Here is a 15,883-nt window from a genome sequence, read left to right as displayed (position 1 = left end):
TACAAAAAAATGTAAAAAATTAGCCAGGTGTGGTAGCATTTGCCTGTAGTCTCAGCTATTCAGGAGGCTGAAGTGGGAGAATCACCTAAGCCTGGGTGGTTGAAGCTCCAGTGAGCCATGATAGCTCCACTGCACTCCAGTCTGGGCAACAAAGTGAGACCCTGTGTCCAAAAAGAAGAAAAAAGAAGTCTGCTGAATAATTGCATTGAGATAATGAAGACAAGCTATGTTATACTGATGTTTACAATTTTATCACTCAAAATTATAATGACCCCTTCCAAGGAGTATAGTTCAAAAATTCCACTGTGAGCCCTTTGTATTTTATATAACATTACTAGTTTGCAATAAGTCAATTTACTAGGAGGATGCTTTCCTTAAGGCATAATTTTGCTGCTTTCTGAACGCATTAGTGTTGATTTAGTACCTTCACTTAAGAAGATACCAATAGAGTAAAACGTAGTCTGTAGAAATTACAATGCATGCTGTGTCAGAGCCTGAAGAAAATCGAAGCACCTTAGTGGTTAATGTTGTTAACTCAGAGCAATGAAAAAGAATTGATCATTACCTGGCAAGGAATTGCACCACCCCATTCTTGCTGAACGATATTGCAAACACCAACTAATGCAGACTCCAAGCAGGTTTTGTCATAATCATCCATATTACTTAGTGCTTCCTTATTGAATAAAAGATAAAATTGCTAGTTACTCTTTAGTTTAATTAGTTATTAGAAAACAACATAAATTGTTCAAAGTATGAATGTTACACAGGGGACACTGATGTATCTGAGAGCACCAAAGCATAGCCTCTTAAAGAAAAATGCTAGAAAAGACTTCTTCAACTATTAAAGATAGTGAAAAGAATTCCGTTTATTCTATCCTCTTATCAGGTAAGAGTGAACAGTCCACCAAGTTTACATCTTTATAAGCGGACCTTGAAAGAAAAAATTAAAAGGAACTTTTAAACACATCACAAAAATAATAACAAAATCTACTGAATATTAACTATGTTCTAAGTAACATCCTAGGCACTTTTATGTATTTAGCTATCACAATAAAACTATAAGGTATAGATTACTAACCCTATCTTTAAATGAAGTAATTAAAGTATAGAAAGATTAAATAACTTTCCCAGGTCTCATGACTAAAGGTGACAGAACCTGGATTTGTAAGTATGTAGTTTGACTTTAGGGTTCCTGGTCTAAAGCATTACGTCTCACTCCTTATATAGCAATTCTCTAAATTTCAGAACTGCAGAACATCAGAAATCCTTAGTTTATTCACCTGTAAGAAAGTCAGCATATATACCAAAAGTTTAATATCCTTTTACACGAAAAAAATTAAAAAAACATTTTTTTAAGTCAGTGTAATTTAAAAAAAAAAGCTTTTAAGTCACTTAAAAAATCTGAGATAATAAAAGGAATTATTTAACAAAATTTTGTTACTTGTATTAAAAAATTCAAACTGTATTGAGCCTGGATTTCTAAACCACCTAACAATTGTTAAACTGTTCAGTTTAATTCCACAAACACTTCTTTTTTTTTCCCCCTTCTTTTTATTAAAAATAGAGACGGGATCTTGCCATATTGCCCAGGCTGGTCTCAAACTCCTGGGCTCAAGTGATCCTCTCACCTTGGCCTCCCAAAGTGCTGGGATTACAGGCGTGAGCCACCACACCTGGCCAACAGACACTTCTTGACTGCTCACCATGGGTAAGACACTGTGTTAGGCACTGCTGGAAATACTATCATTTAGAGATGTTGTCAGAAAGTAAATTCTGACATGACACAGAAAACACCTTTGAAAGATAGTATCTACCAATTGAGATTTTAAAATTTTAATTTATTGGTATCAAAATCAAAGCTATTTGTTGGAAAGGAAATATCATTTTGAATTACTCTAGAACAAGAAAAGGCTAATTTTTCATTTCCTCAAATTTTATGGGAGAGTAGAAAAAAATTAAGTGTTAAGCCTAAAGACCCTAAATTTTAGGGAATGGAGCACTACATCCTGAGATGCTCACTTTTCCACAGAGAATTCCAGAAAACCAAGAGAGGAAAATAAGGGAAAAACTCACAGCTCTAACTCATAGCTGTACCAAAGAAACAGCAGGCATTAAGACCTACTGGTTGTGAATTCTTGTTGTTTAGCTACACATATTAAGTATTAATAGACTTACTAAATAATGCCAAAGTTCTAAATGTTCAATGCATTATAACACAGTTTTCCTCCCAATAAATTTAGGCCCTGTACATACAATAACTTACTACTTTTTGTACCTGTAGGGTATTATAATCTCTTGTGAAGGGGACCATCAACTCCCAAAGTGATGAGAAAACCACGAGTGCTGTAAATTCAAGCTTGTAATTTGTGGCCATGTGCTCAAACAGCATCGTTAAACCATGGGCTGCTAGGTGCTTACGCTGGTATTCCTCGGACCCCTCAATAGACACAGGTCGGGTCATGGAAAGGGATACATCCATTACCACCACTGTCGGCATGATGAAAACGATCCCAGTGTTCCCAATCAGAATGCAAACAGACAGCTATAAACAGAGAAATGCTGTAGAAAATAAATAAGGTCTTACATGTCATGGAGAGAAAAGAATATTTTTCACCATAACTTTAATTTCCCAGAAATTAGCAGAGGCAAACACCATTTATGTTGAGGTGAGGAATAATCCCTAGGGAACTCAGTGAGAGGGAAGTGAGCAGCTTAGTTCATTGTAAGGACCACTCTTAGAATCACCCATTAAGTGACCATAAATCAAGGACTATCTAAATATATCTACTGGAAAAAAAAAAAAAAAAAAAGCCCTGCTAACTTCAGGTAGCCCTTGACTTTCACACATTTGACTTTTACGCAACTTAATAAACTCCTACATCTCCTCTCTAACACTTAATTTACTGAAGAACATTTCTAATTGTCATATGGTGGTGCTATCTGACAATCAACCATTGTTTTTTGGCACCATCACAACCTTTTTGCAGTATTAGTGCATGTGTTTAATTATTTTGTTGGTTGGTGCCCTTGTTTTAGTAAAATGAATGCCAAATATAAAAATGAAAGGACTAGTAAAGTCATAAACCAAATTAGACAAATTGGAAATCATTAAGCATAACAAAAGTAATAAACTGCTAGCCTCAGTAGTACTCATTGTACATCAACTGGCCAATGGTACTTCAACTGTGAAGGAAAAGAACAAAATTAAAGAATATTTAAGGCCAGGCACAGTGGCTCATGCCTGTAATCCCAGCACTTTGGGAGGCCCAGGTGGGCAGATCTCTTGAGGTCAGGAGTTTGAGACCAGCCTGGCCAATATGGTGAAACCCTGTCTCTACTAAAAATACGAAAATCAGCCGGGCGTGGTGGCTACTTGGGAGGCTGAGGCACAAGAATCGCTTGAACACAAGAGGCGGAAGTTGTAGTAAGCTGAGATCATGCCACTGCACTCCAGCCTGGGTGACAGAACAAGGCTCCGTCTCAAGAAAAAAAAAAAGAAAAGAAAGTTATAAAGCTGGAATTATCTCACAAAATTGTGTAGAAAAGTCAAAATGTAGAAATGGAGTTATTCAAAATTATGGATTGAGAATTAGCATAAAGAAAACATTTTGGTACTCAAAAATAAAAAAGTTTACAGATACACAGACCTGCTCACGGGAATACAGCTTGCTGCTACTCTATTATTAAGCAACCTGTAGTCTACTGACATGATGAAATATCATAAAACTATAAATGAATACGTACTATAGATAGCAAAAATAATTATAGAAAGCATTAGTAACTGAGAAAAGCAGGCCCCAGAACTGTATTATACATTGCTTACAACTTCATAAAAATCATAATGCATATATACAATTAGAGAGATTAGGTAGATATAAACAGTTACAAATTTAATGTTCGCAACTTTCTTTTTTGGGATTCACTTCAAAACATTTAACAGTAGCCAGACTGCTTGTTTAAGGATAGTGCCCAGCTGCAAATGTGTCATATTCTAAAATTCCATTTTTTTTTTATGAGATGGGGTCTTGCTGTGTTGCTCAGGCTGGAGTGCAGTGGTGTGATCTCTGCTCACTGCACGCACCGCCTCCTGGGTTCACGCCATTCTCCTGCCTCAGCCTCCCGAGTAGCTGTGACTACAGGTGCGTGTCACCATACCTGGCTAATTTTTGTATTTTTAGTAGAGACAGGGTTTCACCACATTGGTCAGGCTGGTCTCGAACTCCTGACCTTGTGATCCACCCACCTCTGCCTCCCAAAGTGCTGGGATTACAGGCGTGAGCCACCGTGCCGGGCCAAAATTCCATTTGTAAGCAGACTGTTTTGAACTCAGAATACACTGGTTTATGGAAACAATGTTGACAACTCAGGCTATAATCATAGGCGTAAAAGAAGAAAGTGAAAGTTCCCGAAGGATGGTTCAATCAACCAGTATAGGCCTGATTAAAAAAAAAAAAAAGTGAGGTCCTGCACAATATTGGTTCAACTACACCATAACATATGCTCACTAAGGGCAAGGACCATGCCAGATTTTGCCCATGATGTCTCCTCAAAACTTATCACAGTAACTGGCACATAGTAGGTGCCCAACAATTTGATAATAACTAATGAACTACCCCTAAATCACAAGATGTACCATATATTATTTAGCAAAATACATTATAAATGTTAACTCTGGACACCAGAAACACATTTCCTCTTCTCATTCAAGCAGAGATATGGGGGACTCCCTCGCCTCTGCCCAGCTCCTGTGGTAGTCCCATTCATGCAAGGATGCCTTTTTACAAGTTGAGGATCATGAGGAGTACTGCCCTCACGTCTTAGGAGAATGGGAGGAAACATTTACACAGACTTAGATCAAACACAAAAAAGCACTTTCAGCCCGTGAAATCTGCTGTTGACAGATGACAGCTGGCAGTCTTGCCTTCTCTGAAGACACCTCTGGAACTGGCTCTTTCTCCCAACTGATGCATTTGTGTCTACTCCCAAATGTACCTCCTTAACAGTTACAAAGTCGTAGGAAATCAATTTAGTACTCAGGTTGGAGTAAAGGAGGGAACTGAAAATTCCTGAAGGATAGTTCATTCAAGCAGTCTAGGCCTGATTAAACAAAAAAACAGAAAGGCCAGGCAGGCCTGTAATCCCCGCACTTTGGGAGGCCTAGACTGGCAGATCACCTGAGGTCAGGAGTTCAAGACCAGTCTGACCAATATGGTGAAACCCCATCTCTACTAAAAATACAAAAATTAGCCAGACGTGGTGGCGTGCGCCTGTAGTTCCAGTTACTTGGGAGGCTGAGACAGGAGAATTGCTTGAACCTGGAAGGCAGAGGTTGCAGGGAGCCGCGATCACGCCACTGCTCTCCAGCCTGGGCGACAGAGCGAGACTCTGTCTCAGAAAAAAAGAAAAAGAAAAAAAAAAATCCCTGCCCACCACAGTCTAGCAATTTTGTGAGAACAACACTATGTATTCCTTACTCGGGTGGATTCTGAGCCTCAAGTCTCCCACCGCCACCCACTTCCCATGTGTACTGTTCTAACAACTAGGGCTCTTCTTTCTCAAGAACGGTCTGAGAAATAGGCCCAAGCCACCTATTTGGCCTTGAATACCAATTGTCCATCAGCTATAATTCCCCAGTTCTCAGATACAACTTCATCTCTAAAAGTCCAGACTGAAAATCGCATCTGGGAGATGTATTTTTACCTTAAAAATCAGTCAAGAAAATGTGAGATCTGGAAGTCTCTCACGGAAAGGGAGGGCAGAGCGGGGCTGAGCAGAGGGCGAAATCGTGCAGTTTACGCGGAGCTGGGGACCCCGAGCCTGAAACAGAGGGGAGGACGGGGGCAGCGCCCCGGAACTGGCGCCTCAGGGACGGCGCGGGGCGGCCGCCAGGGTGGCGGGAAGGCCAAGCGCTGGCCCTGGGTTGTTCCTCACCCCTATCCCCTTCACCTGTAACCCCAATAAGCAACGAAAGGCAGCAACGGGCCCTCGGCCTCCCACTCACCCCGTGCCCATCGCCGGACACAGTCCGTCACCATAAACTTTCCGCCCGCGCGCCACAGCCGGAACTATAGGGCCGCGCGACAGAAGGGAACCCGGCGCCGACACTCTGCACTAGGCGGGGCGGTCCTTGGCGAGCTTCAGGGTCGCCCGGGTAGGGTTCTGCCTCAGCCCGGAAGGACGCTAGGGGGCGCGGCCATCTCCTCGCGATGGCCAATCCGCGGCCACCCCTCTCCTCCCACAAATCCCCAATTTCTCTGAACCTTGGCTGGGTCGGGGCTTCTCGCCCTATCTCTCTGCTTTGCCCTGTATCTCTCCCCATTCTCGGTGTTTTTCCTCCCCCTCCTGCCCCACTGACCCATGGGCCTCACCTGGCCCTGTGACTCTGTGACCGCTTCACACTTTTGTCCCCTCACTTCCCTGGGCCCTGTCGGTGCACGAGCCCAACCCTTCCTGCTGTTTTCCTCGTCACTCTTCAGCCCCCGCTCTCATATCCTCTGAACCGGTTGACAGAATCCTCTTCCTATTCTTTTTAGACTACAGTTCCTGAACTACAATTCCTGACCGGGAGCGGTGGCTCAGGACTATAATCCCAGCACTTTGGGAGGCCATGGTGGGCGGATCACTTCAGGCCAGGAGTTTGAGACCAGCCTGGGCTTTGGTGAAAACCCGCTCTTTACTAAAATACAAAAATTAGCCGGGCATGGTGGAGGGCGCCTGTAATCCCAGCTACTTGGGAGGCTAAGACACGAGAATTTCAGGCTTTTGGGGAAAAACCCCCCAAACTGTAATTCCTGGCTGAGGTATGCTTTGTATATCCTTTTTAGCTGACCTGAGCCCAATTTACCTCAAGACTTGGCCCCGTGGTCTCCTCAGCCCAAATGCTCACTTTATTCCCCCATCCCCTCTTTGAGGGGCCTTCGTTCCCCTCACCCTGGACAAGGCATGCATGCTCAGATTTCCCTGTAAAGCAACATGGGCTCTTGCCTGCCACTCTGGCCGCCTGGTGTCTCCATTGTAGCCTGTGCCTCAGTGAAGTCCTTAAGAGGGCAAGAGGTGACTTTCTTTCTAACCATGTAGGTAGCCAGGGAATCCCAGCTAGAGATAGGCTTAGATGGATGCCAGCAGGCCCCTGAGTAGTTATGGTTCAAAGAATAATGTGGAACCACATAGGTTACAGAGTGAGTACAGAAAGGCCTCTAGAAGGCTGCAGGCATTTGCCTTTTTCTTTTAGCTGATGGGATGGGGTGAGATTAGGGGATGGGACAAGGAAGGCGGATGCTTTGAACTGAACAGACGAGTCTATCTGACTTCTCACAGCTTGTTCTGTGGGAGAGTGTGGGTCCAGTTGCTTGTAGTTTTTTCCTGTCCCTGGGAATATCCCTGCCAGCACTGGGGCCCAGGGCCCTGCAGACTGCCCTGTGCTTCAAAACTTCTTTCCCCAACCTGGCTCATCTCATCATGTCAAGACCTAGTTATGCTTGAGCAGGCATTGGGCTCCAGGTAAGTAAGGCTGCAGCCTGATAACTTAGTCATAATTTCTAATCTTTCCCTATTGGGAGGGATGTGGCCAAGAATGTGTGGGTAAGCAAGTGTCTGGTTACCCCTAATGTGACAATGACTTAGCCACAGGGTTACTGTCCTCCTGGTAATTCTGGCTCAGTTGCAAGGTCTGATTCATTACCTTACCCAACCCTAAAGCTTAAGTTAGTTTGCTGATGGATGATCAAATCTTGTGACCTAGTTCTTCTGAATAACAGGCTTTGGGAGACTTGGAAAGCAAAAAATCAATATATTAAATTGATGATAAAAGGCACAACTGCCAGGAGGACTGTGTTACTTAGGGCAACTAGTTTGTTTTTCCTCCTTAGTGGAATCCCATTACAAATCAGAAGGTTGTTCAGTGACTATAACATCAGAGAACATCAGCACAAAGGTTAGAAGGTCTTAAAGGAGGTGTCTTTCAAGCCATAGCTGACTGATGAATTTCTTTTCCCCAGTCAAGCAACCCTCAGCATTTGCATGTTTCCACACACACATTAAAGGAAATCAATAAATAAGTTTCTTCTGCATAATCTCTCATTCCCTTTATTTTTTCCTGGCTCGAAACGATGGACTGCTGTCCCAAAGGCTTTGAAAGGCAGTTTGATCCCCACTCTGACAGAGTAAAGGTTAATGACAGAAAAACCATGGCTCTCACAGGGGCCAGGTACTGGGGAACTCAAAGGGAAGTCTAGATATCTAAATCTCCTAGAGCACGTGTTGAAAATGCAGATTCCCAGGCCTTGCCAAGTGAAATGGAAATGGAATTTCATGACTTGGTGCTTGAGAATCTTGTTAAGTTCCCAGGGTGATGTGTGTGTGTGTGTGTGTGTGTGTGTGTGTGTGTGTGATGACAGGGTCTCTGTCATCCAGGCTGGAGCACAGTGGCATAGTCATGACTTATTGCAGCCTTGACTTCCTGAGTTTAAGCAATCCCCCCTAACCTCAACCTCCCAAGTAGCTGGGACACTACAGGCACGTGCCACCATGCCTGGCTAAGTTTTAAATTTTTTGTAGAGATGGGGGTCTCACTATATTGCCCAGAGTGGTCTTGAACTCCTGAGTTCAAGCGATCCTCCCTCCTTGGCCTCCCAAAGTGCCAGGATTACAGGCATGAGCCACTGCATTTGGCCCCAAGATGATTGTTCATCCACAGAGATAAGGGTTAGGGAATGAGTAAGTGAAGAAAAGGCTGAGGGGTGGGGAAGGGGAAAGCAGTGAGCCTACTTCTCTTTTCCATTCTTCCCTCTCTTCTCACACTCCCATGATGTCCTTTGCCCTGCATTTCCCTTCCTGCCCCTCTAGTCTGGAGAGTGTTCACTCCCAAATCATACTTCTAAGCTCCAGCCTCTTCCTCTCATCATTCCCCCCTCCCTATTTCACTGTTTTCACCAAAGCAGAAGTCAAAAAATATCATAAATATGACCCTTCTCTCTTCTGAAAAAAAATTTATTATGGAAAATTTCAAACATAGACAAAGATAAGGAGATTAGGATAATAAATCCCTGTGTTCCCTTCACCCAGTTTCTGCTGTCAATGCAATCCTCATCTCGTTTCATGTACACCCCTACCGACTTCTCCCCACATATTATTTTGATGCAGATCCCAGATAGAATGTTTCCTTATGTATCTTTAAAAGAGAACTTAAAAATATATAATTACAATACCATTATCAAATTTAACATAATTAACAATAAATCCCTAAGATCATCAAATATCTAATCAGCTTTCAAATATTCAGTTGTGTCATAAATGTCATAAATTTTACTTTTTTACACTTTGGTTATTTGAATCAGGATCCAAGTAAGATCCAGATATTGAAATCCGTTGCTATATCTCAGAAGTCTCTTTTAATCCATAGGTTTCTCCCTCTTTTCCTTTGAAATGTATTTGGAAAACTGTGCTCCCCCTCCTTTTAAAATTGCTCTCAATCCTCTTTCAGTTTTTTCCAGAGCATTTGAGAAAACCACAAAGCTTCTCTCTATTTTAAATAATGAAAAGACTCACTGAACAAAGAAAAGCTTTTACACATTTCCAATTCCAATTAACTTTGCCTCTGCTCTGAAAATAGGGTGAGCTTTATCCACCGCTGGATCCCCCAGGGTCTGGCATGTGATGGTGGATGTGCATTTGTGGAAAGAAGATAGGAGGGGAGTAAGAGAGGTTACTGGAAAAAAAAAATTTCAAAGGGGAAAACAGAGAAAACTTGGTAGATACTACATTTCTCTAAGAAAGTAGAAAGGAACTTCTTTATTCCATACACTCTTTCCTTTGAAAAGTGCTATAAAGGCCTAGTGTGGTGGCTCCCAGCGCTTTGGGAGGTGGAGGCAGGAGAATCGCTTCAGCCCAGCTGTTCGAGACTAGCCTGGGCAATATAGCAAGACCTTGTCTCTACAAAAATTAAAATTAACCAGGTGTGGTGGTGTGCACCTGTAATCCTAGCTACTCAGGAGGCTGAGGCAGGAGGATTGTTTGAGCTCAAGAGTTCAAGGCTGCAGTGAGCTATGATTGTGCCACTGCACTCCAGCCAGGACAAGATCTTATCTCTAAAAACAAACAAACAAACAAACAAACAAACAAACAAAATGCTATCAAGTCTAAATTTTTAAAGGCCCCTCATATCTGGGCCCTGACCTATCTTGCCAGGCTCACCACTCACCCTTTTAAAACCTTGGTGGCATCTTTCAATGAAAAAGAAGATAAAGCCAAATAAAACTAGTTTTTAAAAAATTATAAAAGGTAATTTGTAAGGCTGGGAGGCCAGGCATGGATTACTCACACCTGTAATCCCAGCACTTTGGGAGGCTGAGGTGGGTAGATCACTTGAGGTCAGGTGTTTGAGACAAGCCTGATCAACATGGTGTAACCCTGTCTCTACTACAAATACAATAATTAGCCAGCTGTCATGGTGGGCACCTGTATTCAGCTGCTCGGAAGGCTGAGGCATGAGAATCACCTGAACCCGGGAGGTGGAGGTTGCAGTGAACTAAAATCGCACCACTGCACTCCAGCCTGGGCAAGAGAGCAAGACCCTGTCTCAAAAAAAAAAAAAAAAAATTAATTTGTGTCTATGGAGAAAAATTCAAAGTTAATTTTAATTTTTTTTAAGTCATACTTTAAGTTCTAGGGTACATGTGCACAAAGTGCAGGTTTGATACATAGGTATACATGTGCCACGTTGGTTTGCTGCACCCATCAACTCATCATTTACATTAGTTATTTCTCCTAATGCTATCCTTCCCCCACTTCCCCATCCCCAACAGGCCCCAGTGTGTGATGTTGCCTGCCCTGTGTCCAAGTGATCTCATTGTTCAATTCCCACCTATGAGTGAGAACATGTGGTGTTTGGTTTTCTGTCCTTGTGATAGTTTGCTGAGAATGATGGTTTCCAGCTTCATCCATGTCCCTGCAAAGGACATGAACTCATTCTTTTCTGTGGCCGCATAGCATTTCATGGTGTATATGTGCCACGTTTTCTTAATCCAGTCTATCATTGGTGGACATTTGGTTGGTTCCAAGTCTTTGCTATTGTGAATAGTGCCACAATAAACATATGTGCACATGTGTCTTTATAGTAGCATGATTTATAATCCTTTGGGTATATACCCAGTAATGGAATTGCTGGGTCAAATGATATTTCTAGTTCTAGATCCTTGAGAAATCGCCACACTGTCTTCCACAATGGTTGAACTAATTTACACTCCCACCAACAGTGTAAAAGCGTTCCTATTTCTCTACATCCTCTCCAGCATCTGTTGTTTCCTGACTTTTTAATGATTGCCATTCTAACTGGCATGAGATGGTATCTCATTGTGGTTTTGATTTGCATTTCTCTGATGACCAGTGATGATGAGCATTTTTTCATGTGCCTCTTGGATGCATAGATGTCTTCTTTTGAGAAGTGTCTGTTCATATCCTTTGCCCACTTTTTGATGGGGTTGTTTGTTTCTTTCTTGTAAATTTGTTTGACTTCTTTGTAGATTCTGGATATTAGCCCTTTGTCAGATGGGTAGATAGCAAAAATTTTCTCCCGTTCTGTAGGTTGCCTGTTCACTCTGATGGTAGTTTCTTTTCCCGTGCAGAAGCTCTTTAGTTTAATTAGATCCCATTTGTCTGTTTTGGCTTTTGTTGCCATTGCTTTTGGTGTTTTAGTCATGAAGTCCTTGGCCATGCCTATGTCCTGAATGGTATTGCCTAGGTTTTCTTCTAGGGTTTTTATGGTTTTAGGTCTAACATTTAAGTCTTTAATCTATCTTGAATTAATTTTTGTGTCAGTTGTAAGGAAGGGATTCAGTTTCAGCTTTCTACGTATGGCTAGCCAATTTTCCAAGCACCATTTATTAAATAGGGAATCCTTTCCCCATTGCTTGTTTTTGTCAGGTTTGTCAAAGATCAGATGGTTGTAGATGTGTGGTGCTATTTCTGAGGCCTCTGTTCTGTTCCGTTGGTCTATCTATCTGTTTTGGTACCAGTACCATGCTGTTTTGGTTACTGTGGTCTGGTAGTATAGTTTGAAGTCAGGTAGCATGATGCCTTCAGCTTTGTTCTTTTTGCTTAGGATTGTCTTGGCAATGCAGGCTCTTTTTTGGTTCCGTATGAATTTTAAAGTAGTTTTTTCCAATTCTGTGAAGAAAGTCATTGGTAGTTTGATAGGGATGGCATTGAATCTATAAATTACTTTGGGCAGTATGGCCATTTTCACGTTATTGATTCTTCCTATCCATGAGCATAGAATATTCTTCCATTTGTTTGTGTTCTCTTTTATTTTATTGAGCAATGGTTTGTAGTTCTCCTTGAAGAGGTCCTTCACATCCCTTGTAAGTTGTATTCCTAGGTATTTTATTCTCTTTGTAGAAATTGTGAACAGGAGTTCACTCATGGTTTGGCTCTGTTTGTCTGTTAATGGTGAACAGGAATGCTTGTGATTTTTGCACATTGATTTTGTATCCTGAGACTTTGCTGAAGTTGCTTATCAGCTTAAGGAGATTTTGGGCCGAGATGATGGGGTTTTTAAAATATACAATCATGTCATCTGCAAACAGGGACAATTTGACTTCCTTAGTTCCTAATTGAATACCCTTTATTTCTTTGTCTTGCCTGATTGCCCTGGCCAGAACTTCCAACACTATGTTGAATAGGAGTGGTGAGAGAGGGCATCCTTGTTTTGTGCTGGTTTTCAAAGGGAATGCTTCCAGTTTTTGCCCACTCAGTATGATATTGGCTGTGGGTTTGCCATAAATACTTCTTTTACTAGAGACAGGGTCTTGTTATGTTGCCCAGGATGGTCTTGAACTCCTGTTCTCAAGCAATCCTCCCTTCTAAGCCTCCCAAAGTGCTGGGATTACAGGAGTGCACCACTGCATCAGGCAAAATTCAAAGTTTCAAAATAGATGAAGTGAAAAATAAGCATTTGCTTTCTTAGAAGCAACCATACATATATCCGTGCCTCAAGTATGATTCTAGCTACTGGGTTGGAGAAGTGAAATATCAGAGTCGTTGTTTGTTTTTGTTCATTCTATATCTATTGGTGACAGAAGTATAGCCATTCTTACATATGCTTTGCAAAATTGTCTCTACATATGTATGTATATATGTGTATGTATATACATATTATATATACTATATAATATAACATATATAATACTTTCTACCTAAATGCAACAATATTATATATACTGTTCTGCATCTTGCTTTTATTGTTATTGATTTATTAATATATCTTGGGCATCACATTCATTCCTTTTAACTGCTATATATAATTGACTGTCATAAAGATGTGCTATTATCATTTATGTAATCAGTTTCCTATTGACATTTAGATTTCAGTTTTTGCTCCTACAAGCAAAGCTGGAAAGGGCCTGGTGGACTAATATAGGGGCTTTTTCTCCAATTGAGGTGGGAAGCCACTGGAAAGTCTGGCATACAGGAGGGACATGATCTGATTTACAGTTTAACAAGGTCACTTGGGCTGCTATACCTGATTTACACATCCTCACCGGTATCTTTGTTGGCATTGGGTGTTATTTAAATTTCTTTTTTTTTTTTTTTTGAGACGGAGTCTCGCGCTGTTGCCCAGGCTGGAGTGCAGTGGCGCGATCTCGGCTCACTGCAAGCTCCGCCTCCCGGGTTCACGCCATTCTCCTGCCTCAGCCTCCTGAGTAGCTGGGACTACAGGCGCCCACCACCGCGCCCGGCTAATTTTTTGTATTTTTAGTAGAGACGGGGTTTCACTGTGGTCTCGATCTCCTGACCTTGTGATCCGCCCGCCTCGGCCTCCCAAAGTGCTGGGATTACAGGCGTGAGCCACCGCGCCCGGCCACTTAAATTTCTTACTCTTTGTCAGCTTACAGGAAAAAAAAAGGTATCTTGCTGTGCCTCAATCATCATTCCTTTATAAAGTCAGATTTAACGTGGGAGTTTTACTTAGTGGGCTGTTTCTCTTACTTTGAGGGGCTTTGTGAATCATACTGGGACTATGTGGTTTCCTGCTTGGCCACACTGAAGTCCTCTGAAATCACCTCTCTGACCTTTTCTCTAGGCCTCTGGCCTCTCCAGAAGGGCACTTGGCTGTAAGGATGAAATCCTGTCTCTGAGCTGCACTCAGTGTGAAGTGCCACCACCTGCATCTCCCTGTCTCAGGTATGGTTCTAGCCACTGGCTTGTAAAGATGTATCATAGGATGTTTGGGGACTTATTTTGTTGTTTTCCACCAGTGACAACTATACAGCCATTTTTAATCCTATAAACAATATAATATGCACAAATAAAACAATAGAAACAAAAGGCCTTAGGCTGTGACATTGTACAGGTTGGACAGATCAATGTGCTTTTCCACAGATCCTCTCACTGTTACTCTAATAGCAATTCCATGAGGAAGCTTGTCTTTCCTGGTTTCATAAATGAGGAAGCTGAGAATCAGAGACCTTAGGCTTGCTTCTTGTCAGACTTGTTACTTTATTAGAGGTTTCAAAGCAGTACCTGTAGGTTAAATTCAGCCCTCAGACTCATTTGTTTGCTTCTTAATATTTTTAAATTGTTTGACATTGGAATACCTATCGGTGGGTCATTTATTCTCTGTCCAGAAATAGCCCCCAGCACTCCCCAGTTACTTAGAAAATGATTGATGTAACTTATTTTTATCTACCCAGGACCTAAAGGCATTAAAATTTGCAACCCATCAATGCTTGCTGTTTGCCAGATTAAAAAAAAAAACACAAAAGAAATAAAATTTGCGACCCTTTCAAATCTTGTCTACTTTCCACTGTACAACTGTAGAGTCGGTTGCAACTCCTGATGTAGGCCCAGAAATAAACCAGCCTTAGCCACAAACCCTCCATGTCAGATGAAAAGTCTCGTTCCCTCTTGTTTCTGTTTTAATAAAAGTTAGGAAAGGCCTAGAGCTTTGGAGGGCAAGGAAAGGCCTCCTTGCTGTCCTGCCAAACCTCTAAGATCTGCCTTCCTCACCCCCTTATTTTATCGTGAGGGTCAGAGCCAGATCTGCCCCATCAGTTCTTCCATCCTGTTCCAGGGGAGGGTATAAAATGAGGCAATTTTATAGAGCAAAGCAGATCAGCTTCCCCTTCTCAGTGGTGCTGGCCATTCTCCAGCCATTTGCTCTCAAAAGGTCATGAACTTTTCGAGTGGGCATTCCCCTCTCCATCCCCTCAGGGGCTCCATCTCTGAGCATCTTCCTCACTGGGTTATGCTTTTTATGTTTAATATATATTAAATATATTTAATTTAATAAATATGTTTATAATATAAATAAATATATAAAGTAAATATATTTAATAAATAAATTTACTTATAAATAAATTATAAGTAAATTTATTTATTAAATACATTCATTGTTTGCCAGGCACTGTTCTGGGCTCTGGGGATTCAGTGATGAATAAGACAGGCAAGGTCCCTGTCTTCTTGGAGTTCACCTGCTCTAGTAAGAGTTGTACACATTAATCAGGTGATTGCACAAATAAATGCACAGTAGAACGTTGTAACAGTGAAATGCATGGAGACCTGCTGACCCCTCTAACACAATCTGATTGTGATACCTAAAAGCAGAATAACAACAACAATAGAACCCGGCACTGTTAATATGTTTTACAAATTAATTAATCCCCACAACAACCCTATCAAACAGGTAATGTCATTATCATTCTCATTTTACAGGATGAGAGGTTTATAGCAACTGAGAAGTTAAATAACTTGTCCAAACTCACATGGCTAGTATAGAGGATGCTTCCATTCTTGGTTGAACAGCCAAATTTCCTGCTGAATTTCAAAATGTGCCAGAATCCCATGATAATAAGACAGAAGAAGCTGTGTTTACCCCCAACAGGTAGGA

The 15,883-nt window shown here is 41.7% G+C and overlaps 2 protein-coding genes across 7 annotated transcripts in view; one reads left to right on the top strand and one right to left on the bottom strand.

The window, feature by feature from the left end:
• Positions 1 to 6,152, bottom strand: part of INTS14 (integrator complex subunit 14) — a 33,245-nt gene extending 27,093 nt beyond the window's left edge. Inside the window, exons 1-3 of one of the 4 annotated variants that reach the window (XM_003901076.5) lie at positions 6,002 to 6,152; positions 2,276 to 2,559; positions 566 to 673 (exon numbers count right to left, since the gene is read on the bottom strand). In XM_003901076.5, coding sequence (XP_003901125.1) covers positions 566 to 673; positions 2,276 to 2,497 — 330 coding nt within the window. In that variant the 5' untranslated portion in view covers positions 2,498 to 2,559; positions 6,002 to 6,152. Of the gene's footprint in view, positions 1 to 565; positions 674 to 2,275; positions 2,560 to 5,700 lie in introns of all 4 variants that reach the window. The other 3 variants (XM_009210420.4, XM_003901077.4, XM_009210419.4) reach the window with 3 other exon arrangements.
• A 1,169-nt stretch (positions 6,153 to 7,321) lies between these two features.
• SLC24A1 (solute carrier family 24 member 1) overlaps positions 7,322 to 15,883 on the top strand; it is a 43,503-nt gene continuing 34,941 nt past the window's right edge. For 2 of the 3 annotated variants that reach the window (XM_031669235.1, XM_031669233.1), the window contains exons 1-2: positions 7,322 to 7,500; positions 14,078 to 14,178. The gene's annotated coding sequence lies outside the window, so the exon portion shown is untranslated. Of the gene's footprint in view, positions 7,501 to 14,077; positions 14,179 to 15,708; positions 15,878 to 15,883 lie in introns of all 3 variants that reach the window. The other variant, XM_031669234.1, reaches the window with a different exon arrangement.

Source organism: Papio anubis, chromosome 7 (assembly GCF_008728515.1).
Source record: "Papio anubis isolate 15944 chromosome 7, Panubis1.0, whole genome shotgun sequence".
NCBI classification, from domain to species: Eukaryota; Metazoa; Chordata; class Mammalia; order Primates; family Cercopithecidae; genus Papio; species Papio anubis.
The sequence above is the reverse complement of the archived record's forward strand: the minus strand, read 5'-3'. Positions and strand labels throughout refer to the sequence as shown.